A 26,806-nucleotide genomic window follows, 5' to 3' on the forward strand; every position below is an offset into this window, starting at 1 on the left:
CCGCCATTTCGTTGAGTACGGGCTATGACCATGCTCGCTACCCTATTTACTAACCGCCATTTCCAAGTAGAAAAATTCGTCGAGAACGCGTAGGAGGACTTGGATTTTCATTCTTTTGAAATCTCGGCCATAATCTGGTCTGTTGCGGCGTTTTGATCAATTTCCATCCTCTCTGAACTGGCGGAGTTTTTTTAGGTCACTTCAACAAGACTTTGACACTTGACACTTGACCACTGCCAGCACTGAATCTGACATAACAACCAATCGTCCGGCTCTCCCACTCACTGCCTCTTGATTTTTCTACATCGGGGAAAGAAGAAAGAAAATTTTCATATGAACAACAACAACATATCCATCTTACTTATACGCTCTCTATGGATACCTTACCAGTCGAGCTTCTGAGACTCATATTCTCTCACTGCGACTCCGAGTCAGTCAGAAACCTTCGAGAGGTCACTCGTATGTTGGCAGATGTAGGGTACGAGTACTTGTTGTCCCCCAACTTCACCGCTGTTAGCTGGAGGAACGATATCGAACGATTACACTCCATCGCCCTCCACGACCGATTGAGAGGAAGTATCACGTCCATCTGCATTTTTCTAGGGGAACTTTCTTATTATGACGCATGGAGTACTTCATGGTAAGTTGTTTTTTGTTTTGTTTTTATTAAATATGGTTTAATCCATTTTGAATCATTGTTGCGATCAATCCAACCCCGAATATCATATATTCTCTTCTATATGAATATTACGACCTTCCATGTTCTTATATCAGAACAAGATATTGAGACCAATTGTTCTTTTTATCGGAGAACATAGAACCTTGCTCACCAGTTCCACAGGTTTCAACATTTTGTGACACCTCCGGATCAACGCAATGAGGTTATGGGATCGGCCAGGCAGGAGTTTGAGAGGATCGAAAGGGGGCGCAAGTCCGTCGGTCCATTGCATCTAAGGCAGGATGATCTGCGAGAGGCATGTTCTGCGTTACCAAATCTTAAGAATCTTGAGATCACGTACACGCAATGCCCTCTCAATAACGGTCTGCTGAGAGAGGTTTTCGACTACCCTAGTTGCAGGAAATTAGATCGTCCTCAGACTTATAGCAATTTGGATGCTATCATATTCGCACTTCACGGCATCCCCTTATCCACTTTTAAGATCGACAGGCTTCCTCTCGAGATTTTCCGCTTGGCAGGTCATCGCACGCATTGGTACACCCATGCCCAATCTTTCGACAGCCTAGATACCCTAAACCTCACTCTCGATCCCTCGGGCTTGCAGGGACCCGGATCCGCTTTCAGGGCCGTAAATGGCCTCGGTCGCATATTGCAGCTGGCCAAGGGCTTGCGGAAGCTGAAGCTTGCTTTCCACCCCTACACCAGCGAGAACTCGAAGTTCACCCTATCCTTCCGGGAATTGTTTTGGGACTTCACGTTTAGGAACCTCACCGATCTAACGCTGGAAGGCGTTTCCTGCGAGGAGGACGACCTCAAGGACTTTCTCGCGCGACATGGCTCCACCCTTCTCCGTCTACGTCTCGGCGGTCGCGGGCTTGCCAAGCCGTTCGAAGTATCGCTCGGAGGAATCCACCTTTACGAAGGGACGTTCAAGTCGCTGTTCACAGGACTTCGGGGAAAGCTGCCTAAGCTAGAGCGCCTGCATCTGGAAGGCATATTCGAGTGCGAACACCACGACCTACCATCGCACGAGTCCTACAACTTCTACCCCTTGACTAACGAAGACTGGGAGGACGTCCCTCGTCCCAAATGGGTACGAAGCTCGCGAAAGACGATTAACTGTCTGCCTTTCGAGCAGTACGTCCTCGGCGGAGGGCCATATCCCGGAAACGAAATGGCTCAACATAGTTATTAGAGCGCGCGACACAGGTGAAATTTCCGTCACCGTCACTGTCACACTGTCACTATCTTCGTTGTTATATCGTTATGAGAAATGTTTCTTGATTCTATTGTATCATCACCACGAAAGCTCTTACGTTACCAGGCGAACGGTCTGGTACTGGTAGCTGCGGCGGCGTCGAACGGGGTATGAGAATTTCCTACCTATTTCTGGCGCGAAACCCAACGTCGCGACTCGGGAGACGAGAGGGAGGAAAGAAAAAAACGAATCAAGCATGAGCCACGACACCACTCTTTTCTTTATAAAACCATATTCCCTTCTATCTTTTTACTTTTCTTTTCTACATCTCCCCCGCTCTTCCGCGCGGAAAGGGAGGGGTCATATATAGAGGACAACATTATCATCATGTTCTACAGGTGCAAATCACGTCGGCGTTTTATATCTTTGCTTTCGTCCCTACTTACTATACATCACATGTTCCAAATTGCTTTCTTGCTTCGGGAAGGGACGGGTATTCATGAGAAATGTTCCATCACTTGGCGAATGGGCGATTTACGGAGCATATGACAAATTTATTGATCGGTTATTACCTACTGTTACGGATTTTTACGACGGGATTGTGGCATGACGGAATACACGGGCGATGAATGCAGATTGTATCGTACGGCTAGACTGATGATGAAGGCTTCGGATTAGAATGACTATATACACTAATATATTCCTTACGTGTGTCTACCTTACCTAGGTACTCTGAGCATTTTCGTCTTCTGTGATTATCTCGTGTTAGTCGTATACATAATACAGAAGGTTTTGGGATATAGGTAGTCGGTCTGGTTGGTTGCCTCCTTTTCGTCGATACTCGATCTTGAGTTGATAGGTCACTCGATATTCATCGGGAACTAATAAATTTAAGGAGAACAGTATACTCGCCCATTGTTTACTTCGCCATAAAACTATTAAGTTGGTGACGTATTCGCATACAGAAACACGGAATTGCCGATTCCCCGTCAAATTTTAGAGGCATCCACCAACACTAAATCTGACCATTAATCACTAAAAGTTAAGAGGTCTCCTCTAAGCCATCTCTAGGGCGACTAACCTAGAAAACTGCCAACGAATCTGAAATTTCAATCAATGCTTACCGACTCTTTGGAAAAGTTTGGAGGTCTGAATAAGGCACCTCCCTTGTTAATACCAACCGATATAAGTTTCATATGTACGTGTAAAAGGGGGAGATGGGACTATGGGACTATGGGACTATATGGGTCCCGAATCAAATCTTACTATTTTCAGTAGCCGAAGCACGTTATAAACGAAACAACTAATGGGGTTTATTATTCGCAAACTTGATTTTAGCTCTTTTCAACATCCTACTTGCCGGGAAAGGCCAAGACTTCACCGGAGATCTGGGTCGTGGGAATCAACACGTAAGAGATATATTCATTGGGTCCACGTTAACCTGGGGATCGCCGAATCCACTATCGTCGTTATTCCAAGTCACCAAGTAGCCAAGTCACCGAGATTTACCAAGATCCGCTGCTCTATATTATTATTCATCCTAGCTATATACCAGACACATTGTAGGTATTTTATTTTATGAGACTCGTATAAAGCGGATTGTGTTTTGTTTCAACTTTCGACAGCGTTTGCTATGCTACAGTACTATGAATACTATTACTATCGCCTTGGCTAAGTCTTTTGCCAGGGAAGCTGTCTTGAGTTTTGAAGTTTTGTTGTTTCGAAGTCATCGTCTAAACACCAAATTACGAAGCCACTTATTTGAAATACATTCTTAGCTTGAAGTCTACCTTGTTTTTTTTTCTCCGTGAGTGTGCAGACTGCAGACTACCTAGTACCTACCTACCTTCATGCAATCCACCGATTCCACTCCTCTGAGGCTGCAGACTGCAGTTAGTAGAGAGGAGCCATGACGTATGTAGCTAAGTTGATTCCGTTGGTTCCCCTGCAGCGCCTTCGGACGAATACTGGCTTAGTCATATTTTAATCTGCCCATGCCTTTTCCATACATCAAACCGGTGAACGGAAGCAATCTAAGACGCCGCAAACGTGCGATGTACGGATGTACTTACATGAGACGCCGTCGTTCCCACGTTTCCACACTTCGGGGTCCAGAACCAACAGCCCTAAGACCATGATCAATAATTATGCAGGCTAGTAGACGGGATGGCTCGCGAACGCTACGCTTACTACAGGATGCACAGGCTATGATTGGGGGCCGCGGCTCAGCCGGGATTTTATTTCGCAATTCTCGATACTAGGTACCTATAGATAGCCGTGAGGTGAGTAGTGAGTGGTGGCACGAATGTGAAATCATTGTACGTTGTATGTACGTTGCACGTTCTTGCGGTCAAGAAAGTCGCAATGTAATAATAGTGTAATATATGCAATTGCTATATCCAGCTCGGAGATTTGACTTGGAAGTAACCTCAATAGCCTTTCGATCTTCTTTTTTTACCTGCTTGAGATCTGTCCGCTGACGGCTGAGCCGGGTAGGGCCGGGGTAGCCTTGTTTTGAAGGTCGGAGAGAAGTTTTCCAACGGCTTGGGAACGACCTAGCACGTATCCATATGGATGTACTATGTAGGAACTCTGTAGCCCTAGCAGCCTAGGTCCTAGGCATGTAAATGTAGGTAAGATATGTGGATCAAAAGCAGTTATTACTTGCGTACACATGTAGGCTGTGCGAACATGACCTCGTATCACACGAGTAATGGGTCAAACCTAAGCTGCTAAGACGACGAGAGCTGATCCCTCGTAAAGATAATAAATGGACGAACGGCACATGATGGATCGCCATTGTAACAATATACTACCCAAATGTAAAAGCTGCGGTCAGATGGGGGATCATCGATGCTTCTTTTTGATAAATAACTTACCTGTCTATGGAACTGACTTGGTCTAATGTTATTCCTTGGCTCTGCAGACATGCGGGTGTGAGGTCCTAGGAATTTTAGTAAATTAAAAACATATTGCGAGACAACTCCTCCACTAGTTCCCGGTGCATCGTGCTTCGTGCGTGCTTCGTACCGCTAATACGTAACTCATCTCGTCAGCTAGTATGTATATGACAACAATATAGATAGTATCTACTGTACCTAGTAATAGGTATAGTAGATACCTACCTACCTAGGGGCATACACACTTATGTATTTGCCTTTTCAAAAGCACGATCACTTGGCTTAATTAGTAGCGTATCTCCGTAAAAGCGACCATGTCACCCTCTCGTCGAACCAATTCACAAGCCCATCATCATCTCACGAGCCGTCCGCAAACCCGGATTTCCCGCCACAGTCCGGGCGGGCGTTGTGCAAAGTCAGATCCATCAGTTCATGTTGTGCTCGTGATCGGTGCTCGCTGCAACTGCAAGCGCCCATGTGTCAGTGTGCTTGAGGCGCGGCTTGGCAGGGTCATTTCTGTCCCATCTCCATGATGAAGTTAAGACATCCCCAACTTTTGACGAGATTATCATACGCATAGTACACACCAAGCTGCCAGGAAGGTAGAGACATACTGCGAAAAAGAAATATGCACACCCATGCCTCATGCTCTCTACCCCATACCCAAGCATACCTAAGTAGAGTTGCTGGTAAGTCGGCAATAAGTGGCGAACCTACGCGCATTCAGCCCAACCTAGAACGAAATACTAATTGGTAGCTTAAGAGATGAAAAAAAGATAGGAAGAAAAAAAAAGCAATTGAGGCTTGGATCGCTAGTGCGGAGAGGGGTTTCCATGTTAATCGACTTGAGATCCCGAGTCTCATCTATGAGAAGGATCGATAAAGAAGATTATTGGATACCCCCAGCACAGCGACATGATCCTTCATATTTTGTATGAAGTTAATTGATTTGATTGATTTAATTGAATGCGTGTATGGATTGTACAGAATACCTGTGTATAATTAGATTGCCTATCAATACTTCACTTATATAGCAATCTTGCTTGTTTCATTTTTGTTTTTAGGTCTTTAAGCCGTCTTGTAATACAAGTACCTAGTACCCTTGGACCTTTTTAACTTTTCATGGTCCCGTGGTTGAATATAAGGTATGTAAAGTTTTGCAGTACCCAGCACCCGTTTGATTATCAAGACTAATAGAGTTCACTAGACATAGCTTTTGCTTTTGCCTAAGACCGGGATGGGAGGAAAACGTTGAGTCTTGACTCTATAATGGTTAGTACCTGTATCCATATTGATGGTCCCCCGAGGTCATGATTCATATTCCATCTATATCACGCGCCGTCTCTATTCGGCGTCGCAAACGAAGTAGTCGTCCTGTCGTCGTAACTTCGCTTATCTCGTTTACCTGCTCGAGAAGGTGCCTAGTAGGGAATATCCATCCACTAGATTTATTAGGTGTGTTTAGCAAGCCGGTACCTGGATCAGATTGATCAAATTTGTCAAATTTTGTTGTTCTCGTTCCTGAAATTCATTTAAACAGCCGGCAGTGCGGAATGACCCCCCTTTCAATAAATCAGGTAACCCCCCGCCATCGCTGAAGCCCCAATGGGGAATAGTCTTCCCAGGCTTTTACTCCTCTTACCCCTGGTCCTTCTCCGTCTAACCTTGTCCTACCCTGCCTAGTACCCTACCGTACCCTGCCTGTATTCCCTGCCAATCCTGCCAACCCTGTCCACCCTAGTCTACCTGAGTTTAGGTCCACTAAACATGCATTTACGCATGCATCTTAAGCCGGCTTGGGGTTGGTTAACCAGTGCAATACCCAGTCAAAACGTCACTTTTGTTCTGCATACTGCACACTGCACACACTTCTCTGCCCTGGTCCCATCCGGCCTACTACCTTATCGACCCTTATGTATCTAACACATACTACATACATATGTACGTACATACAGCGTACATCCTACATGCTACATAGAACTAGAACAAAGCAAACTGCCAACCATTGCCCGAGCTGTCGTCAGTTTCCTTTCCCAATCCCCTCCTCCGTCAGAGGCTCTGACCCGAGACTACGGTTCCAACTTTTTCTTCTTCTTCAATGTTGCTGGCCCAGTGCCTGCCTGATGAGCAGATCCGACTTCCCATCTTTTCTACTGTTGATCTGACTTAATTACTATAGTTTTGATCTCAAATAAACAGCTAAACCACCCTTTCCCCTGGGACGCGCACATTCCGGAAGGCGACCATCCGTGCTCTCTTAGTTGCAGCCAGCCATGCAGCGGGTTTCCGCACTCCTCCCGTGGGATCGCAGCAGGACGAGCACTGGCGTCAACGGTAGCACGAATACCAGCTCCAATACAAATGGCCATGTCCGAAAGAACAGCGTCGATATCGTCCGAGGATGGGCTGACAAGATCCCTTCTCCTGTGAACCGACTTAGCACCTCGAGACTGAGTAGTAGAGACGCCTTCTTACCCACCAGCTTGGATAAGGAATGCGAAAAGGCCGCTCGTATTATTAAATCCTTTTGTAGTATGTGCTCTGCGCTGTCTGTACTCATGAATAAACTAACGCCTTGCTATAGGCGATGGCTTCTCGACCCCAGACGATCGACCAGGGAGTCCGTCGACATATTCGAGCGCTCACTCGTCGCATAGATTCTTAAAGAAGATACCCCCTCGGATAATACAGAATGCTGTTGGACTCGCGGTTTTCACCTCGATGCGATCTGGGATATGGAATTCAGGTTCCGGCTCTGGCGGTAGCGGCGTTTTAATTGCGCGCAAAACAGATGGAACGTGGTCTCCGCCATCCGGTTTAATGCTTCAGACTTCTAGCTTGCGATTCGTCTTCGGCGTCGACATCTATGATTGTGTACTCGTGATCAACAACTTCACCGTCCTTGAGGCTTTTGCCAGACCCCGATTGACGCTCGGTACCGATGTCAGTCTGACGGCTGGCCCTCTTGTGGCTTTAGGATTACTCGAAAACGATGTCACATGGGCCGATCTAAGCGACAGGGCAATCACGTATATCAAGGCAAAGGGTCAGACTGCGGAAGTTAAGTTAGATGGTATAATCGTAAGCGAGCGAGCCGACGAGAACGAACGGTTTTACGGGATGAAAATAAGTGTCGCCAAGATCCTAGCGGGCGATATCAACCAAAGCATGCCCCAGACTCGATCTCTAACTGAAGTTCTCAAAGCTGCCGAAGGGAGAACCGACTATGATACGGCTCTTGTTGAACAACTTGCGTCCACTCCTGCGCCGGGAGATGCGACGATCGAATCGCCAAAGACAGCAGGCCCATCGCCAGCATTTGGTGTCCCCGACTTCGAAGATCCTGATCCTTTTGGTGTGTTGGCTCTCGAGATGGCCGGAATGGGTATTCGCGAGGCGGGTACACGACTAAGACCCGACAGCACCCAATTCGAATACAACCCTAGCCCGACGAGTCCATTCTTCCCCAAAGCTGGCCGCCAAAGTGTCGACACTTTCCTATCACGGAGCAATAGAGGAAGTTATATGTCTAGCAAGACGATGGCTACTGAACGGAGCCAAATGACCGATGCGGGCACTCAGACGTATTTCGCGACACCCCAGACCACACCTGGGTCAAGCCAAAGCCAAAGCGAAGATGGAAATCAACCGCAAACAATCGAGGATATACTAGAAGTAAAGGAGCCAATCGAAGTTGACTATACTAAAATCGACATCAGCGCTCTGAGGAAGCTATCAAATTTCCCGGACTTGGATGACGAACCAACAACCACTATTGCGATTAAAGAAGAAGAGGAAGATGACCACAACTTGGACATCGAAGCTAGTGGAGATAAGAGAAAGAGCGTAGGGACACATACCGAAAATGTTAGTGCTAATACAGACGACGAGATTCTGGACGATACCCATGATAATGATGGAGATGACGAGGGCGAGGGCGAAGATGAGGATGGGGAAGATGTTGAGGAAGAAGAGGAAGAGGGCGAAGAGGATGAATCTGACGACGACGAAGAAGAAGCCATAGTCTACGAAGTGGCCACGGCACAAGCTCCAGCTCGAGTCATAGTCGGAGCATCCCGAGTTAACATCCCCGTAAGAATACCACCGCCGCTACCTATTAGGAATCCCGGCCGTTCATCTCGTACGAGGAGTCAGATAGGTGGTGATGTCAGTGGTTTAGTGAGCAGTCCACTGAGACAGGAATTCGAGCTTGAGGCCGATGTCGACGAAGCAACGACGCCAAAAGCCAAGGATAACACCGACAAACTGGATGATATAACAAATGAACTGTCAGCAGAGAAAGTGGAGAAGGTAGAGAAGGCAGCGATCGTGCCTGTTGAGGACAAAGAAGATGCTAAAGTAATCGAGGACTCGGTAACTCCGACTCGAGAATCAGCAAGCGTCGAAGGCCAGTTTGCCAAGATCGGTGATCGATCTTCATTCAAAGAGGAAGTTATGGTCAATGTATCAGCTGAGGCACAGGGACATTCTAGTCTGCAGACAAGTCCCGACCGATCTGTCTCGGTCGCCTGAGGGGTAGCAGTGTGGTATTCAACATTTCCTTAGTTCACGATTACGGCATGTTTGGAGTTCTAGGAACATCATAGGGACGGCTAATGGGAGGATGAGATACCAATATGTCAAGGAATGGTCGGGTTATAGGTATGTGGGACTATCTTGCACGATACTTAACACGTGGAGATGAGCATTAGAAGAGCGCATCAAGGACGAAATGGATGTTCTCGATCTCGAGCTCGAGCATGACAATACCCTTGATATGTATTTTTATTGTTTTTATACATTGTACAAATCTGAACGAATCGAGTATAGGTACCTGGTACGGATCCAGTGTACAGAATATAGCAGTTGAAATATCGAAGGTAGAATGTGTATGTGTACAGATACTTAGGTAGGTACTTACCTAAGTACACTGTCAGGTGAAGGGCAATGGCATTGGAAGCTTAAGAGGGTATGTGACGATAGTGAGTCACTGAAGTCCCTACTTGTGTAGGTCTAGTGTTACTGAATAGAGAGTAGGTACAATTGATGGATACAAGTGCCTACATATCTTGCTTGTCAACGTCAATATCTTCACATCTTCACATCTTCACATTTGTCGTCCCTAGACTGGAGCATCTTTTTCTTTCTAATTCACTTTGTCCCATAAACGTCAATCTTTTCCATCTTCGTGTCATAACAACATCGTTTCTTTCAACTGACCAGCAGATATCAACGACGATGACACGAAGGTGCGGACCACGCGTGCGCCATCGCGGAGCCAGGCGGTATAGGGAAAATCGAGACACCATTCCGTAAGTAATCCATCTTATATCTTAGTCTGACCCCTCGCCTATCAATTTGATTTCTTACATTACATGATTTCCTATGATTCAAGCTCACTTACGTGGGGATATGGATTTATATTGAATTACGGATTAACATACTTCCAGACCGGAACAGACTATTAACCCCACACTCAACTTCGATCCATCCACACGAACACAGCCACCTGAAGAGGCACAGCCACAAGAGATTAGCCCGGAGTCTAGTGGCTCCGATCGAAGTGGGCGCGTCGTCGCGGTCTCAAGAATTCACGAATTTGAAGAGGAGAGCTTCGACGAAGAATTTCAGTACTTTAGTGATTTCTCTGACGAGGGTTCAGTAATCGGCGAAGCGCTTGAGTGCAGCCCACCTTTTCCACCCAGGATGGCTCAACAAGGAAAATGGCGAGAGGACCAGGTCCTCATCATCTGCCCCGGCAGCCAGACTACTATGGCCCAGCTAGGCTGTAGCGAACTTACTCCTCCCGCGCATCGTATTCCCACCAGAATGTTCAAAGATCCCGAAACCAAGGAGTACACGCCTCACCGTATATACAAGCGCAAGAAGGCTGGCGCATCCGGAAGTGCCAATGCCAATGTCAATGGCAGTACCAGTGCTAGCGACGATAAAGATGACGATGATCAATGGGAATATGTTGAGGATCAGGACAGTGTTGAGGGCGCAATTTATCCTCTCCAGGGCGGTCGCATCGTACATATGGGCGCCTTCTTAGCATTCCTCGACCACGTCCACAGTCTGCTCACGACGACCTACCACAACACACCCATCATGCTTATGGCATCGCCGCAGTGGACGCGACCCTGCTGTGAAACGATCGCGCGATACATATTTGAGAAGACCAAGACTCCTGCTCTGTGCCTATTGAATAGTGCCATCGCGACACAGTATGGCATGAAGTGGCCGACTTTGACGGTCGTGGATATTGGCTATGAGAAAGTCGATGTCACTTGCATTCACGAGTACCTCATCGTTAGCCACAAGCAATTGGGTAATCCTAACCCCTTCCGAGATATTTCAGGTGGAGAGATATTTACCCAAAAGCTACTATCGCTTCTGAAGGGTAAAAACTTTACCTACGACATGGCCGAGCAGCTCAAGAAGAGCCCTCTATGTGAAGTTCTACCATACGTGCCCGAAGCGGAGAACTTCATGGAGCTCCCTACGGATAATCCGACTGCGGCCGTTAACCAGTCTACCGGCGCTGCTCCGCCCAGCGGAGAAGGTGTGAGAGTTGTTGAGCCGCCGAAATCCGTCACTGCCTTTGGCGGTGAGACGGATGGTGCAGCTACGGATGGAAAGGAACCTGATGAGGGTGTCCTAGATGTAGCCAACATCGTCACTAGTGGAAATACTCGAGAATTCCTCGCGAAGAAAGAAAAGGAGAAGGCCGAAAAGGCGAAGTCGAAGAAGCAAGGCAAGGGTCAGGAAGCCGAGCCTGCTGCAGCTAAGCCAGCTCGATTGCCCAACTCCAAGAGAAAGGTGAACACGTTCCACTACGAAGAATTAGTCCACGAGGACGTAAAAATTCCCACCTCGAACGGAGCTCCTAAAACGGAACCCTTCGTTCCAACAAATGGTACTGCGCCCGCAGGTGATGCGCAGACTACCGAGGGTGCACCTGGCGCCCAAGAGACGAAGCCCGAAGGATCTACAGACGCGAATGGTGATGCTGCAGAGTCCATTGTCAATGCTACTGGAACGGAGCGACGAACGAAGCGAGAGCGCCGAGACATCGAGATCGGACTCGAAAGATTCCTCTTCGCAGACCGTCGCGAGATAGACCGCATTACGGATACGATTTACCTAGCGATTCAGAGCGTCGAGGAACTCTACAAGCGCCCCGGATGCTGGGACAACATCGTCTTTGTCGGCAACGGAAGTCGCCTACGCGGCATCAAGGATAACATTATCCAGACTCTTATTGCGCGCCACATGGTCTCGCCTAGCACCGCTACTATTTTCACTTCCGAACTACCCTCAAACATGGCGACGCCGAGTGGAACCGGTTCCCAGACACCCACCGGTTCCTTTACCGGCCAGCTCCCGACCACGAGCGCGGTTAACCCGCTTCTACAAGCGGCAACGACAGCTTCTCTGGGCGTTCCCGGCTCTGCACTTGCCCCCGGTTCGACAGCAGGTGACATTGTGACTGGCCACCATTCGCACGGCCAATCGCCCATGAGCATCAAGCAGGCACCTCCGCCTACGTACCTGGCGGAATGGACCAAGAACGGCTTCGAGGAATCAATGTTTCTCGGCTCACTCATCGCGGCGCGTCTCGCTTTCTGTGTCCATAACTTGGACGCCCAGACTTCCGAGTCCCAACGCATGATGAGTCTTAACCGCGTTGATTACAAGTAAGTTCTCTCTTCACATTCGAATATGACGATGTAAAGATTTAGATGCTAATGATACCTGCCTATTACAGCGAACACGGCCCTAAACTGATTAACTCCCACTCGATGCTAGGTTGAACGCGAACACCCGACAAGGGTTCCCGAAACGGTATCCGTTCCTAGTCGGCGGCTCCTAATTCTTTGCGTTCACTGCACTGCACTGCGTATTCCCCCATCCCCATCGGAGTTTCGGGTTATGAAGACAAAAGTTCTTTCTCTTTTTATACACCCCGAGGACGTGGTGTCATGTTTTCCCTGGTTGTCTTCCTCAGGGGATCTCGGCTTTGCGGGCCAGATCCAAGGCAGGATCTTCGTTTTTTTTCTTCTCCAACAAGGCATTTCGGGGGGGCGTTGGTAGTTAGGGGTATATTTGCTGTCTTGTAGGTTCGCTGGGTGCTACGGCGCCAGGTGGACTGAGCCGCTGCCTGTGGGTGGCGAGGACTTGCTGTACTATAGTCCCGATGACGGTGGATAATAGTAAAATGGCTTCTGTTTGAGTGAGAGTGTTAAGTGATTCTAATGGAAATATTAATGCTTGGCTGTGGTGTAAACTAACAATAGGGAAATTCGATGGCATCCCTATCTTTCCATTAAGCGACATGAATTTTCTAAGCCCTGATATCAAGAGAAAAGGTAACAGACGGTTTCAACATCACTTTTAGCGATACTTAATTACACTACCTCAGATACATCATTTCTCAATCGGGATTCTTTATACCTTACTTCTCCGGATCCAACAACAACTTCCCACTAGTCTTCCTGCCCTCCAAATCCCCCTGCGCCCTCGCCACCTCGCTAAGGGGATAAACCCCATGGATCCGCGCATCCAGCCCGTCCTTCTCGATAAACGCAAACAGCTCCTTGCTATACGCCTCGTACTCCTCCCGCGTAGCCACGTAATTCGCCACCGTAGGGCGCAGCAACTTCGCGTTCTTCGCCGTAAGTCGCCCGATCGTGACGGGCGGCACCGCTCCGCTCGCGTTTCCGAAGGAGACCAAACTGCCCTTGCGCGCGAGCACGTCCAGGCTTAGATCGAACGTCGACTTCCCCACTCCGTCAAAGACAGCGATCACGCCTTGTCCGGAAGTCAGTTCCGCGACGCGCTGCCGCACGTCTTCGTGGGTGTAGTTGATGACGTGCTCAGCACCGGCTTTCAGTGCGAGATCGACTTTTTCCTGCGTTGAGGCGGTCCCGATGGTGTGTGCGCCGATGGCTTTAAGCAGCTGCACGAGCCAGAGCCCGGTGCCGCCCGCGGCGGCGTGGACGAGGACCCAGTCGCCTTTTTGCACGGGGTGGGCTTCGCGGACGAGGGTTAGGGCCGTGAGGCCTTGCAGGAGCGAAGCCGCGGCGATTTTGGGGGGGAGGGAGGAGGGGATCTTGATGGCTTTGAAGGCGGGGACTGCGGTGTATTGGGTGTATGCGCCGTCGCCCATCCTGCGGGTGGGTTAGTATAGGAGCGGATAGGGGGGCTTGCCAAGATGACGGAGGGTAAAAATTGGATAAATGCGATTTGGGGATATATGTTTAAGATGATGAATTAAGTTTTGAGTTTATACATACCATACGACTTTATCACCCTCCTTGAGCCCATGGAGCTCGCCGCCGCCGGTTTTGACGACGGTGCCTTCGGCCTCTCGGCCGAGAATGTACGGGAAGTGGGACGCAGGGTATAGACCACTGCGGAAGTAGCTGTTTATAGCATATATCGTTAGTACGACGGCAATTGATGAGCTAATGTCTTAATGGTTAAGGGAAGACCCACGTGTCGATGAAATTGACTCCGATATAGTCGTTCTTGACAAGGATTTCACCTTCGGCAAGGGCTGCGACAGGTAAGTCGGTCTTGTATTGAAGGACTTCGGTGCCGCCTGTCTTTTCGATGATGACACCCTTCTGGGTGCTTGGTACGGTAGCCATGGCGCGTGTATGGATCGTGGGTTTTTTCTGGTGTAAGTGTAAGTATGACGGGATGGTGGATACTCGACTCCTAGAGCTGTGAGCTAACAAGCGAGACGAAGCTGTTCTTATAGAATTCATAAAACGCCGATTGTGTGTCCGGGGAATTCGGTATTTTACAAATGGTCCGGGGATTTCGAATCTGGGTCCTATACCTTTAGACAAAGAATACCGACTTCAGGCAAGTCGACTAAACTATTGCGAAAGTGACGCCATTCTAGCACTGAAGCCGAACCCCTCCTGCCCCGCTAGGAAATTAGAGCCGTAACATCGGACCCGAAACTGTTACCCGGCCGAGTGAATAACCTTTTTGTAAGCAATATCCACGAATTTGGCCTGTTTGGATTAGAAATCACAGCTTTTTTTTGGGACTCTTTTTTATTAGACTCGGCCGAGTCTTATTGTGGATGTTGACTCGTCATCTATGGCTCAGAGGTTCGTGAACATCCTGTCTATGTTATCTCATTTCACATACATTTCCTTCTAATTGATGTTCCCCCACATTACCGCGTTAAGGCGATGTCGTCAATTCTGAGGATCATCTTTACCGTTTCAGCTGCTAGCTCGATAGCACTCGTGCTCACCAACAATGGCTGTAGAACGTTCTCCTTAGCAATGTTCGAGTTGACGCCACCACTCTTGATGCTCACTCCCGCATTCTTCTCTCCCATCTCGTGTCGATGTCGTAGATCCGTGACTACCTTGATGCTGTTTAATCCGGCGTTTTCTGCTAGAGTAGTAGGAATTACTTCCAGCGCATCTGCAAATGCTTTCCAACAGATCGCTTCCGTACCGGGCAACGAGCGTGCTTGCTTAGAGAGTTGAGCTGCTATCTCGATCTCCGGCGCGCCACCACCCGCAATGAGAGCCTTCTTCTTGACTAGGCAGCGGATGACGCAAAGGGCGTCGTGGAGCGAACGTTCAGCTTCGTCTAGAATTAGACTATTGGCACCTCGGCAAACCACCGAGACAGTCTTGCCTGCGGATTTTGTACCCGTGACCTTTACCATGCGTGCACCGTTTGATTGAGATTCCTCAACAAGATCAGCTGTTCCAAGCTTGTCCTCGGTGAAGGAGTCGATATCGGCAATCGGTTTGCAGCCAGTAGATTTGCAGATGAACTCAACCTCGTCTCGCTCGATGTCCTTAACAGCAAGGATATTGAGCTTAGCAAGGAAGTGTAGAGAAAGGTCGTTGACGGCATCACGTAAGATGGATTTTTGTATCAAGAGCACATTGCACTTGGCCTTCTTAATCTTCTTGACTAGGTGAAGGAGGTAAAGACGTTCCTCCTTGACGATTTTGTCCATTTGACGGTAGTCATTGACCTGGATAGTGTTTTCCATCTGTACATGTGGTTAGAAAATAGTAGAATGTGGTAATCAATATCGACTTACATCTGGCTTCGGCGGGCTTAGTTGAAACTGGATCAGGCCGATCTTGGCCTTCTCCATTCGCACAGGTCCGCCAGCTGCTTTGATAACGGGCTGGTTGAGAACTAGACCATCCACTAGCTCACTGTCTTCTATCGTACCTCCAACCTTCTTAATGATCCTAATGTTCTTTAGGTCGACGTTATCCGCTGTCTTGATGTCGATAGTCTTGGTCACCGAGTTGACCGCCATGGGACCCAGCAAGCCGGAATATTGGGAAACAATCTTGGACGACAAGGAAGTATTCGCTGCCTGAAGAAGAGCGGCGGTGTCGTTTAGGGAAATAGGTTGAGACATTTCGTGGAGGATCTGAACTGCTGCCGCTGCAGCTCTTTGGAAAGATTCGGAAATGACCGAGGGATGAATTCCTTTAGACAATAGTCTGTCTGCCGCACCAAGCAACGCACCACATATGACTACTACTGATGTTGTGCCGTCTCCTGCTTCGACATCTTGTGCTGCTGAAAGGTTTACAAGCATCTTTGCCGTAGGGTGCATGACGGACATGCTCTTCAACATCGTGTTTCCATCGTTCGTGATTATAGTCTCGCCTTTACCGCTTCTGATCATCTTGTCCATTCCTCGAGGACCTAGGGAAGTTCTGATAGCATCGGCAACAGCTGTTGAGTCTTAGTAGGTGTAATAAAAAAGCTTGAAGGCATGCAAATACCTCTAGCAGCAACGATATTCGAGGATCGAACGGCGATGGGCTTTTCCTTATCCTACTATTTGTTAATACATCATTTCGAAGCTTGACAGAGATTAGGTGTAATCGATCATACCCTGAAAGTAGCGTTAGAATTCGCGCCAGCGGCGGACTGCGCTGTGGTAGCCATGATATTTCAGAGTCCTATCAACAAATATGACAATTCCTAAGATATGTGTCTAAAAATTGAAGTTGAGGAAGTTGGTAAATCTCTTAGAATTTTGTTGTACTCCTATTATGGAAGTGGCCGCCTTAACAAAAAGCTCCCCGCGCAGGCTGTGATATTTTTTTGGTACCCAGAATGAAAACGCTCCCGGGGTAGCTGCGAGGCTACTCGTATACTAAGCCGAATCAGGAATAGTGCAGTATACGTACCAATCGTTGCTGGAAGCTGCCACTCTAGGCAATGAAGGAGCTTATGCAACCACAGTTGTCTATCATCAGCGACAACTTCGCTCCTGCTCAGTACCCAAGCTTCTACTAGTTGCCATTCGCAACGTCCTAACTGCATCGACCACTCAATCCATCCACAAACAATACTCGACTACCTTTACAATCTTATCCCCACACTCACTCATTCGGTCCCTTCTTTTTATTCATAATAATACTAACGGGCTCCTCGATAACAGGAGCTTTTTATCAAAATGGTAATATTCCTTTACGTGTTTTATCCGGTGTAACGTGCTAGCTAACGGCCATGCAGCCTTCTGCCACTGGGTCAAATTGGGAGAAGTATAAGAAGAACTTTGCCGATGACGAAATAGAAGAGAAGAAGATTACGCCTCTATCAGACGAGTAAACCCCAACCCAATCCCTTAATGGTATTATTCCGTGACGCAACTAACCATGCAAACAGAGATATCCAAGTTCTGAAGACCTACGGCGCGGCACCCTACGGTACGGCGATCAAGAACCTAGAGAAACAGATCAAAGAGAAACAGCAGGCTGTGGATGAGAAGATCGGCGTCAAAGAATCCGACACAGGACTCGCACCACCTCATCTATGGGATGTCGCCGCCGACCGTCAACGCATGTCCGAAGAGCAACCACTTCAGGTAGCGCGGTGCACTAAGATCATTGTGGACGAAGACGACGAGACGAAGAGCAAATATGTCATCAACGTAAAACAAATTGCGAAGTTTGTTGTTCAGCTAGGAGAGCGCGTATCCCCCACTGACATCGAGGAGGGCATGCGTGTAGGTGTCGACCGAAATAAATACCAGATCCTCATGCCTCTACCACCCAAGATCGATGCGAGCGTTACCATGATGACGGTTGAGGAAAAGCCGGATGTTACATATGGCGATGTCGGTGGCTGCAAGGAACAAGTTGAGAAGCTAAGAGAAGTCGTCGAGATGCCGCTGTTATCGCCCGAACGATTCGTTAATCTTGGTATTGATCCTCCGAAGGGTGTTCTGCTATATGGACCCCCTGGTACCGGAAAGACTCTCTGCGCCCGAGCTGTCGCAAACAGAACGGATGCTACATTCATCCGAGTTATTGGTAGCGAATTGGTACAGAAGTATGTTGGTGAAGGAGCTAGAATGGTGCGAGAACTCTTTGAGATGGCTCGAACCAAGAAAGCTTGCATCATCTTCTTCGACGAAATCGATGCTGTTGGTGGTGCTCGATTTGACGACGGAGCTGGTGGAGACAATGAGGTCCAGCGAACTATGCTGGAATTAATTACTCAACTAGATGGTTTCGACGCTCGTGGAAACATCAAAGTTATGTTCGCAACCAACAGGCCCTCCACGTTAGACCCTGCACTCATGAGGCCCGGTCGTATCGACCGCAAGATCGAGTTTTCGCTGCCAGATCTCGAGGGACGAGCAAACATTCTGCGAATCCACGCCAAGAGCATGTCAGTGGAGCGTGATATCCGATGGGAGTTGATCTCCCGTCTCTGCCCCAACGCTACTGGTGCCGAGCTACGCAGTGTCTGTACAGAGGCCGGCATGTTCGCCATCCGAGCGAGGAGGAAGGTCGCCTCGGAGAAGGACTTCTTAAGTGCCGTGGACAAGGTCATCAAGGGTAACTTGAAATTCAACTCGACCGCCACGTACATGCAATACAATTAGAGAGCGAACCTACTTGGACCGTAGGGTCTGAAATGTACGAGTAAATAGATAATGGGACAATTGGCTGCACTGGATCTGTGTATTCCGAGGTAGCTAACTGCTAACCAACCAACAAGCATAGCTAATAGAGCGCTACAGCGGCGTTCTTGCTTTGTATCATGCCCTGGGTATCATTGAGACCGAACACCTGTAATAGGTGTATGCGATTTCTGTCGAGCAAGGCTCTTCAGATAGTATCTACATAATGCTCTTCCCTATAATATGTTTCATCGTGTCCATTCACTGGTATTACAAGCTACCTTTATCATAGGTCCTAGCAAGCATTCCCGCAATAATGAATATAACCGTAGCCCGTTAGAAAAAGAAGTGGTATCTTAATTAAGTGATCTGCTCCAACGCAATGCAATGCAATGCGATGCCCGTTTGGCACCATGCTTATGTCGAAAGTCCGATAAATCCTCCTCCTACGGCTCTGAAACGAAGATGTTTAGAGCGAACATTTCCTTCCTGTTCTCAATTCTTCCTTCATTCGGAGTGAGGTGGCTTCGATGCCCGGTGTTTTGTTGTACAGTGGGCGACGTAAGTGTTGGAATTAGTGCGATGGCTGATTTCCTGCATGTGTTGAGGCACCCTATACCCCTTCCATGCCGGCTAGACATCCTAGGCAGACGACGTCGCCCTCGCGGCCTCGCTCTACACAGCAGCGACTGCAAATCATTTCTCGGTGACCGCGACCATTCCAGCCTCCTCCCTTGCCTTTCTTTTGGTCGGGCTTATTGTCGTAGGTATGGTTGTCGTCTACATCGTGCATGGTGAAGGACGCAGATAAGTTCTCTTCCTCCTCCGAAGGCGGAAGCCAGCCTTGGCATGCGCGTATGCAGACGAAACAAGCTCTTTGTCCGCAGCCCATGCAATCTGCGAAGGAATCGAGGTCGGATTTCTTGGTTGGTTTTCGGTGGCAGATGTGACAAGGGCTTAGTAGGGCTGGTATATTTGCTCTGGCATGAGCGCTCGGTCGGCTGTGTTGTGGTGACGTCGGTGGTGTTGTGTATTCGGGATGGGCATGTGAATGGTGGGACTGCTGCGACGAGTAGTGGGTCGGCTGGCTATCATGCTCGTCGTCATCATTGACTAGTCGGAACCTCTTGTTCACGGGTAATGGGATCACTTTTCGTGGCATGTTAAGCATCGCAGAGGTGCCCCGACCGGAGGAAGGGAGAATGAGCCGTTCATTATTGTCGATGGTAGAGAGAAGGTTTGTTGACTCATTGTGTTGTATTGTTCTGGAACGGACGTCGAAGTTAGCGGATGAGGACCTCAAAAAGGACTTTGGCGAAGCGTACAATGACATCTGCGTCTCGTCGTGATCGTCATCTCGTCTCCTCTTCTTATTCGTAGAGAATGTAGGCAGCTCAAACGGTGTTATCGAAGGCATTGCCAAGGCTGTGTATCCAAATGACCGTACAAATTCTAGGCAAATTTGAAGGTTGGTGATGTCTTCTACCAGTAACGAAGACGGATACGATTGCCAGGGAAAAGAATGAGGCCAAGCTGGGGGCTAGCGACAAGTAGAAGGATGGACCATTACATGGTGGCCAAGTAAGTTGTTTATTAAGGTGAGGTGATACGGGATATGACGGATTATCTCATGCTCGGATCAATTAACTTTCAGGGGTCCTAAGGCATGGGTGTGCCTACCTGATCAGGTACGAAGGTTGGGGTCAAAATTTTGGACTGATGGCTTAAAGCCGTGTAAAGTGGATATTATTAGGTACCGTGTGGCGTTTTTCTTTAGTGACCAAGCCCCCTAAGCAAGCTGAAGTTATAGCAGCTACCTACCAGAATTTAGTGAACGGATCACTATTAGGTCTCAGTTTTAGCATAGCTCAAATACAGTATGAATTAATTGCTTATTTAATCTCGTACTAAGCAAGCGACGTGGCTGATATTTCGTACCTAGTGCGACTTACAGTAAGTATAGCGAGCACAGTGAGCACAAGAGAATTAAATGTTGCACCGTACATATATGTAGGCATGAAAAAATAACAGCAGTCACGTCCTAGACGATATATCTTCCAGCTTGAAGCTAAGAAGATTTTTCAGGCAATATGACCGTTTGAAGAAGTCACGACTTCTTTAGCATATCCGCAATTTCCTCTTTAAGTAATATATACAACGACCAAAGGCAGGTACACCTCCACACAGTTGTTCGAATTTTGAGCTCCTTCCGATTTTCATCTGAACTATATAGAGACGCTGTTGCCCTTAAAGTGAAATCGTGATAGCAGTTTCCTAAGTTAAGACGTTCACAATGTTTTCCAAGGTCTATATAAACCCCTTCCACCACTGTCAATCTTACACTTTTCTTTTCACTCAACATCCTGACCATCTCCAACCGCACCACTTGGAAGATATCACACGGTCAATCTAGTGCCGTCGCCATCAAAGCACAATCGCCGATACATAGTATTTTATTTCTTTCCACATAGTCCAAGTCATTCCTCGCGGCCGTTCATAGGTTCCAGACACTATCAACAGTTTCAGCTGATAATCAGGCACCATGAATTCTCACCATTTAGACGCTGCTGTGGGAGCATTCATGCTCGGATCTGCCCTGCTGAGCGCCGGCAAATTACCACAAGGTATGTATCACACTAATGATATCATATTGATTCAACACTGAACATCTACTTCAGCTGAGTGGGCGTTCCTTGAAGGACGCCGTTTCGCCGAGCATGACCATCGCTTTCCGGCAAAGATAGCGGCTATCCGATATGAAATGGGTAAGTATCCAAGCGCCGTATACTTCACTCAACGCGCATTATCTCTTCTCGATCCGCAGTTACACGACTCTACAAGACAGGAGTTATATATCTCCATGGTTAAGTCGTGCCTACTATCCGGCAACCTTACGAAGGCTCGCACAACAATTGCACATATCACATCAGAGCGCGATCGCCAGTCACTCGAGCAATGGGTTCTGTACATGGAGCCTATGACGACTGTGTATCCTGATAAAAAGGCTCTCTGGCGTGAAGTGATCAACCGTCTACCAAAGTGTAGGCCAAAAATGTAAGGGTTTGCAATTTTATACATATTATTTATATATTAATATTTACTAACGTGTTTATTCCTACAGGCTTGCTAAATTTGAATTTATTGCTACTGGCAGTGAGCCTATACGAGGTCTAGATGCTCACTTATTGATCGAATCAGATAAAGAGGACCAATCTTACCTCTTTACCAACACTGGCGACGCTAGAGATGTGTTTGCAACATTATTCAATATTGCGTCGGCCCCGGAAAATCGCATCCTGTCGGTCAAAAAATTCTACTTCACCATGGTTGACCCTAACTCTGCAGCATTTGCTCGTAACCTGTTAATGTTCCGCATGTTGGCCGACTGGGTTAGAGAATCGAGTCAGGAGCAATGGATAACCATTGCAGCCCTTACTTACACCTTCGCATCTCAGATCATGCCATCCTGGGTTTATGACAGACTCAAGAAAGCGATACGGTGTGTCTCTGATGAGCTACGCACAAATGTTCCTCTTATTATGGGACGTTTTTGCATCGATGCAAAAACCCGAGATTCGATCTCCAGTCATTTTCGTAATTGGCAAGACCCCCTACGACAACCATTTAACGCGGGTCAGATCCTCGATATAACCCGTCAACAACTCTCAGAGCCCCAAAGGATCCTAATGGAGATGGCAGCCAAGGCCAATACCAACAAGCCTCGGCAAGTATGTGAGCCTGATGGTCCAGACAGTCTCTTTTTCCGGGACCTGAACTTCATGCTCCCAACACTTCCACTTTTAGACGAGAACGAACCCGAACTGGTCGATTTAGCTGAGAGATACGGGTACATGTCTGATTGCCCGCCTCTTGGTAAATTATTATTAAGGGACTACGTGGAATCTCATTGGAAGCCGAACGTGACTCTCCTTGATTTCGATTAGTATTCAGCAGGAGAGACTCAATTTACGCCTCGTATGAGTTTCACCCCTCAGGAAATCGCACGCGATCTTTACTGGGAGGCGGATATCGATTCAGAAGCAATGGTTGGCCGGAGTGCCTTTCTGTGTATCGCATCTTTCTTTGCTACGATCGCGAGGTCGTCTGAAAAGATCCAAGAACAGACTATGTTCAAGGTGATCGTTGATGATGCAATGAACGTCATGGAATTGGCAGAACATCATCTTCTCAACTACGATCACCCTTCGATCCCAGACCGATACGATATGATAGATATGAGTTACTTACCAGATTTTGTTGGTGGTCCATTGGCCACTTTTACTTATGGCATTCCAATTCTTCGCCATGACAAGATTTCTGAAATGATGTCCGTTGTCTCATACAACCCAACGTTATGGGACACACAAGACCAATTTCTCACTGAATATCTTCTTCTGGCGGACCGCTCAACGATCACCAACACATTCGCAACAGCTCTTACTAACCGTTCCTCTTATATGGAGGCTTTATTGTCTGAAAAGAATCCCGGCAGTGAAGGGGTCATGGCGATGATGCAAATGCCTTTTAGTTGGACACGCACAAGCATGAAACCCTTATCATGGGACCAAATCATGCCTCGATGCGAGTTAACCAAATGGCTACACATGCACTTCTTGAAACTTTGCCTCCCACCGCACCGAGTCAAAACTTCTGGCCGTCTTGTTTACATGCCGTTGAATATGACAGCCTTCTTCCGTTTAGTCATACACTTATCTCGTGTCGGCTACCCGTCGCATTGGCTGTCAGCAGTACTCACGGAGATATGTTCTGGGCGCATTTCTACCCAAGCTAGAGCACCAAAAGGGGCGATAATGGACAAATCTGAGGCTATGCATAAATATCCACAGCATGATGTTTTCATCAAACCCTTTGTGGAGGAGTTCAGAACCCAATTCATTATTTGGCGTCATCTCCTCCCATTTGGGGTTCTCCAGAATGAAAACCCATTACCGCATATTAGCATGATTCGAGAGTACAAGCAGCACTTTCCGTACCCTCCCGACACCCTACTCGAACATGTCTACCATCCCGTCATTGCTCTTGTATTCTGGAATGTGAGCATGAATGGTGAGATCCCTCAAGCCAACCTACGCCAAATATTACTCGACGATGAAAACACCGATTCAAAGTACCAAGGTATTTCCCGCCAGAGTGGGCGAGTGCACGTTATTTCGACGATGAAAATTGTCTCGTCGTCTATGACTGCTAGCTTCTGGTTTGCTGAAGGGCCTGTTCAAGATATTCTTTCTGCAGGTAGCCATTGGGAAGCCTGGCTATGGGATACTAACAACTGGACGGCGAGGTTAGGGCCGTCAAGAGTTAGTCGAACGACTCTTAGGGCTGGCGATGCATGGTGTGAAGGTAGCGGACATTAAATGATGGATGTGGATGACTATCTACGATATCTGGATGGTAGACGAAAAGAGATTACGCTTGGTCATCGACATAATATTGCTTGTGATTTAATCGATAGTTCTCTTAGCCTCTTTCTTATGAAGATGGCTTTTAAATTGACACAAATTCATGGGCAAATTTAAAGGATCCCTTAAGCACATTGGCGTGACAGCTACAAGTAAATATCACCAAAATGAAATAGCCCTTTTATTGTACAAAAGAACCTAAGCATCGCATAGTTAGTACCCAAGATGAAAACTTGCTTTGGTGATATTCCTTCACTCATCACCCCAAGTACTTTTGACAACACTACGAAACCTCTCTTGTACGAAAGCTAAGCTCTGGCGGATAATTGAGATATATGGGGTTCTGCTTATTAGGTTAGTTGTCGTATATTTAACCCAGCATTTTGATATAAGTACATACAGTAGGCTGGTCTCAACTCTCTTTCTCTCGGCTTTCTTCTGCTTCAACGCCTCGTGGTACATGGTGTATGAATCAAACATGCCCGTCTCCTGGAAGTAGGTCTCATAGTGTTGAAGCATCTCCCTTAGTTTTCCCGGGTGGCTTTCCGCTAGATCGTGAACTTCACCGAGGTCTTTGGAAAGGTCGTATAACTCCCATCGGCCCAGCCCTTTGGGAGGAGGGAGGAACAGCGCCTTCCAATCACCTACCCTCACAGCGGCTATTCCAAGCTGCTCCCAGCCAACAATGTCCGTGGGTTGATATATCTGGATTTCCTCGTCCTCGGGATGTTCTAAGATCGGTCGCCAAGATTTTCCTCGGACGGGCACGACCTCTCGGCCACGGAAGATGGGGCTTGGGTGTTCCAAGCCTGCGAGATCCAGGATGGTTGGGACGATGTCCATGACTGTTGTAAAGGTGCTGGTGACTAGACCATTTTGCCTCAACGCGGGGGGATATCGCACTATGCAAGGGCAGTGAATTCCACCTTCAGTTGAATGCGATTTCGCTCCGCGCGCGGGAGCCGTTGCCGCGCCAGCCCACTGTGGTCCATACCATACAAATGAGTTGTAGTTGCCGATGTTATCCAACGAATTATCGTAGTATTTCTTAACGACGTCTTCGACCGTGTAACCAGCCAGGATCGGTAAGGCCTCCAATAGTTGTCCCTCGGCTCCGTTATCAGACATGAAGACGATGAAAGTATTATCGAGTTCGCCTGTCTCTTGTAAATAGGCTCGTACGCGACCTATGTTCACGTCTATGAGGTCGACCATTGCCGCGTAGACCTCCATAGCTCGGGAAGACTTTCTCTTGTCATCCTCTGATAGTTCTTCCCAAGGTTGAGTCTTGAGCATGTGCAAAGGCGCTGGCTCGACATCGGGCGGTACAAGTCCCTTTTCTATCAAGCTTTGGAGCCTGCGATCTCGTAGTGCGATAGGTCCGTCATCGTACTTACCTCGATATTTCTCAATGATATCTTGCGGGGCTTGGAGTGGCCAGTGGGGTGCCGTAAAGGGGAGATAGCCAAAGAAAGGTTGGGCTTTTTCTTCTTCTGTCCTTTCCGTTAAGAAGTCCAAGAAGTAGTCTGTGAATGTGTTTGAGGAGTAGAAGTCCTTCGGAAGGTCCGTACTCCCGTTGATGAATACTTCATCTTTCATCCAAATGCCATCGCCTTTGAAGATAGCCGTTGGCTTCTCCTTGAGATCATATAGTTGTGGTTCATGGTTGAAATGGTTTCCAGCTCCCGGAAGAGTGGAGAGTACTTTAGTGAATCCTCTCGCGTGTGGGCCAAGCTCTTTTTTCAGGCCTAGGTGCCATTTCCCGCTCATGAGGGTGAAGTACCCGGCATCTTGTAGGATTTCTCCTAGGGCAGCAACGCGGTAGTTCAAGTATCCTTCGTACCCAGGCTTGTCCTTGAAGATATCAGGCGCTTTTTTCTGAAAGAAGGCTGTCAGCTGGGTAGGGAATTTGGTTGTATTAAATCTAAAGCACTTACTATTTTCTCAGCCATTACCCCCAGCCCGGCTATATGGGAGTCCGTACCCGATAGGAGCATAGCCCTCGTGGGAGAACATGATGCAGCCGTGTGAAAGCCGGTCATGCGAATCCCCTCTTCAGCCAGCCTCTGTAAATTGGGCGTGTCGATCTCGCCCCCATATGGAGAAGTGTCACTAAACCCCAAGTCGTCTGCAACGATAACCAGGAAATTCGGCTTTTTCTCAGCCATCTTCAATCTGCTATACCGATCGTAGATAAATGCAGAAAATACGGAAAACACGAAGATACTAAGAAGCGAGCGCTGTAAAGCTCCTCTTCCCAGAAGAAGCCACATTTTCACTCACAAACGCAGTGGCGTTTCCGTGTTTCAGGCAAAAGTCATAGTAGTACAATTATCGAATGTCGGAAGAATACAAGAACATGGATATATCCATCGGGCGAGCGGGGAACATCGCTGGGAATAATTTACCTACATGCAGAGTACCTACCTGGGATGACTAAATCCCATGATGGGTGTCTCAGAAAAAGTTAGATGAGCCTTGTTGAATTCATTGAGATGAATTGACGTTATCATAAGATTTATAGGGACCATCACCAGATGAAAAGGGGAAGGATAAATCAAAGTTAATTCACAATTGAATTAACGGGATTTGCTTTTATCTTCATTGCCTGGATATATAAATAAGAACTTAAGTGGATCGTTCAAGGAGCATGATGACCACGTGCCTTTAATCGTG

General features: G+C 47.7%; 9 protein-coding genes across 9 annotated transcripts; 5 read left to right on the top strand and 4 right to left on the bottom strand.

Annotated features, from left to right (window-relative positions):
• The first annotated feature begins 142 nt into the window (after positions 1 to 142).
• On the top strand, positions 143 to 2,069 carry GGS22DRAFT_5793 (uncharacterized protein). Its single transcript, XM_047967461.1, has 2 exons — positions 143 to 640; positions 842 to 2,069. The coding sequence occupies exons 1-2, from the start codon at positions 375 to 377 to the stop codon at positions 1,872 to 1,874; spliced, it is 1,299 nt and encodes a 432-aa protein (XP_047823734.1). The 5' UTR covers positions 143 to 374; the 3' UTR covers positions 1,875 to 2,069.
• Positions 2,070 to 6,823: 4,754 nt separating this feature from the next.
• GGS22DRAFT_149448 (uncharacterized protein) lies at positions 6,824 to 9,602 on the top strand. The gene is made up of 2 exons (XM_047959144.1): positions 6,824 to 7,309; positions 7,362 to 9,602. The coding sequence occupies exons 1-2, from the start codon at positions 7,051 to 7,053 to the stop codon at positions 9,308 to 9,310; spliced, it is 2,208 nt and encodes a 735-aa protein (XP_047823735.1). The 5' UTR covers positions 6,824 to 7,050; the 3' UTR covers positions 9,311 to 9,602.
• A 750-nt stretch (positions 9,603 to 10,352) lies between these two features.
• Positions 10,353 to 13,026, top strand: GGS22DRAFT_149450 (uncharacterized protein). The gene is made up of 2 exons (XM_047959145.1): positions 10,353 to 12,477; positions 12,549 to 13,026. Exons 1-2 carry the CDS (start codon positions 10,484 to 10,486, stop codon positions 12,592 to 12,594), a joined length of 2,040 nt encoding a protein of 679 aa, XP_047823736.1. The 5' UTR covers positions 10,353 to 10,483; the 3' UTR covers positions 12,595 to 13,026.
• GGS22DRAFT_149452 (NAD(P)-binding protein) lies at positions 13,027 to 14,460 on the bottom strand. The gene is made up of 3 exons (XM_047959146.1): positions 14,279 to 14,460; positions 14,077 to 14,205; positions 13,027 to 13,950 (listed from the first exon to the last, which is right to left on the bottom strand). Exons 1-3 carry the CDS (start codon positions 14,431 to 14,433, stop codon positions 13,236 to 13,238), a joined length of 999 nt encoding a protein of 332 aa, XP_047823737.1. The 5' UTR covers positions 14,434 to 14,460; the 3' UTR covers positions 13,027 to 13,235.
• Positions 14,461 to 14,711: 251 nt separating this feature from the next.
• GGS22DRAFT_5813 (T-complex protein 1) lies at positions 14,712 to 16,881 on the bottom strand. Its single transcript, XM_047967466.1, has 4 exons — positions 16,688 to 16,881; positions 16,576 to 16,627; positions 15,870 to 16,525; positions 14,712 to 15,818 (listed from the first exon to the last, which is right to left on the bottom strand). The coding sequence occupies exons 1-4, from the start codon at positions 16,739 to 16,741 to the stop codon at positions 14,976 to 14,978; spliced, it is 1,605 nt and encodes a 534-aa protein (XP_047823738.1). The 5' UTR covers positions 16,742 to 16,881; the 3' UTR covers positions 14,712 to 14,975.
• Positions 16,882 to 17,047: 166 nt separating this feature from the next.
• Positions 17,048 to 19,008, top strand: GGS22DRAFT_5826 (P-loop containing nucleoside triphosphate hydrolase protein). Its single transcript, XM_047967472.1, has 3 exons — positions 17,048 to 17,258; positions 17,315 to 17,406; positions 17,468 to 19,008. Exons 1-3 carry the CDS (start codon positions 17,256 to 17,258, stop codon positions 18,690 to 18,692), a joined length of 1,320 nt encoding a protein of 439 aa, XP_047823739.1. The 5' UTR covers positions 17,048 to 17,255; the 3' UTR covers positions 18,693 to 19,008.
• Positions 19,009 to 20,344, bottom strand: GGS22DRAFT_5827 (uncharacterized protein). Its single transcript, XM_047967473.1, has one exon. The coding sequence runs from the start codon at positions 20,125 to 20,127 to the stop codon at positions 19,324 to 19,326; it is 804 nt and encodes a 267-aa protein (XP_047823740.1). The 5' UTR covers positions 20,128 to 20,344; the 3' UTR covers positions 19,009 to 19,323.
• A 903-nt stretch (positions 20,345 to 21,247) lies between these two features.
• Positions 21,248 to 24,085, top strand: GGS22DRAFT_194210 (uncharacterized protein; the record flags this gene model as incomplete). Its single annotated transcript, XM_047965472.1, has 4 exons — positions 21,248 to 21,334; positions 21,389 to 21,764; positions 21,832 to 22,583; positions 22,662 to 24,085. Exons 1-4 carry the CDS (start codon positions 21,253 to 21,255, stop codon positions 24,083 to 24,085), a joined length of 2,634 nt encoding a protein of 877 aa, XP_047823741.1. The 5' UTR covers positions 21,248 to 21,252.
• A 297-nt stretch (positions 24,086 to 24,382) lies between these two features.
• Positions 24,383 to 26,298, bottom strand: GGS22DRAFT_177054 (putative arylsulfatase; the record flags this gene model as incomplete). The annotated part of the gene is made up of 3 exons (XM_047963486.1): positions 24,383 to 24,473; positions 24,531 to 26,008; positions 26,068 to 26,298. 3 exons carry the CDS (start codon positions 26,296 to 26,298, stop codon positions 24,383 to 24,385), a joined length of 1,800 nt encoding a protein of 599 aa, XP_047823742.1.
• Positions 26,299 to 26,806: the final 508 nt, after the last annotated feature.

Source organism: Annulohypoxylon maeteangense, assembly GCF_022496945.1.
Source record: "Annulohypoxylon maeteangense strain CBS 123835 unplaced genomic scaffold GGS22scaffold_1, whole genome shotgun sequence".
NCBI classification, from domain to species: Eukaryota; Fungi; Ascomycota; class Sordariomycetes; order Xylariales; family Hypoxylaceae; genus Annulohypoxylon; species Annulohypoxylon maeteangense.

What these genes read in the sequence shown, in the direction of transcription:
- GGS22DRAFT_5827 (XM_047967473.1), bottom strand. Translation starts at nt 20,127, where the DNA reads ATGCCTTCGATAACACCGTTTGAGCTGCCTACATTCTCTACGAATAAG.
- GGS22DRAFT_149450 (XM_047959145.1), top strand. Translation starts at nt 10,484, where the DNA reads ATGGCTCAACAAGGAAAATGGCGAGAGGACCAGGTCCTCATCATCTGC. An exon ending in CTTAACCGCGTTGATTACAA is followed by an intron (nt 12,478 to 12,548) that starts GTAAGTTCTCTC and finishes TGCCTATTACAG; the next exon opens with CGAACACGGCCCTAAACTGA.
- GGS22DRAFT_149448 (XM_047959144.1), top strand. Translation starts at nt 7,051, where the DNA reads ATGCAGCGGGTTTCCGCACTCCTCCCGTGGGATCGCAGCAGGACGAGC. An exon ending in TATTATTAAATCCTTTTGTA is followed by an intron (nt 7,310 to 7,361) that starts GTATGTGCTCTG and finishes GCCTTGCTATAG; the next exon opens with GCGATGGCTTCTCGACCCCA.
- GGS22DRAFT_5826 (XM_047967472.1), top strand. An exon ending in ATTACGCCTCTATCAGACGA is followed by an intron (nt 17,407 to 17,467) that starts GTAAACCCCAAC and finishes CCATGCAAACAG; the next exon opens with AGATATCCAAGTTCTGAAGA.
- GGS22DRAFT_149452 (XM_047959146.1), bottom strand. Translation starts at nt 14,433, where the DNA reads ATGGCTACCGTACCAAGCACCCAGAAGGGTGTCATCATCGAAAAGACA. An exon ending in GGAGTCAATTTCATCGACAC is followed by an intron (nt 14,206 to 14,278) that starts GTGGGTCTTCCC and finishes TGCTATAAACAG; the next exon opens with CTACTTCCGCAGTGGTCTAT. An exon ending in GAGGGTGATAAAGTCGTATG is followed by an intron (nt 13,951 to 14,076) that starts GTATGTATAAAC and finishes ACCCACCCGCAG; the next exon opens with GATGGGCGACGGCGCATACA.
- GGS22DRAFT_5813 (XM_047967466.1), bottom strand. Translation starts at nt 16,741, where the DNA reads ATGGCTACCACAGCGCAGTCCGCCGCTGGCGCGAATTCTAACGCTACT. An exon ending in ATTCTAACGCTACTTTCAGG is followed by an intron (nt 16,628 to 16,687) that starts GTATGATCGATT and finishes AACAAATAGTAG; the next exon opens with GATAAGGAAAAGCCCATCGC. An exon ending in TAAGCCCGCCGAAGCCAGAT is followed by an intron (nt 15,819 to 15,869) that starts GTAAGTCGATAT and finishes CCACATGTACAG; the next exon opens with ATGGAAAACACTATCCAGGT.
- GGS22DRAFT_5793 (XM_047967461.1), top strand. Translation starts at nt 375, where the DNA reads ATGGATACCTTACCAGTCGAGCTTCTGAGACTCATATTCTCTCACTGC. An exon ending in GACGCATGGAGTACTTCATG is followed by an intron (nt 641 to 841) that starts GTAAGTTGTTTT and finishes CCAGTTCCACAG; the next exon opens with GTTTCAACATTTTGTGACAC.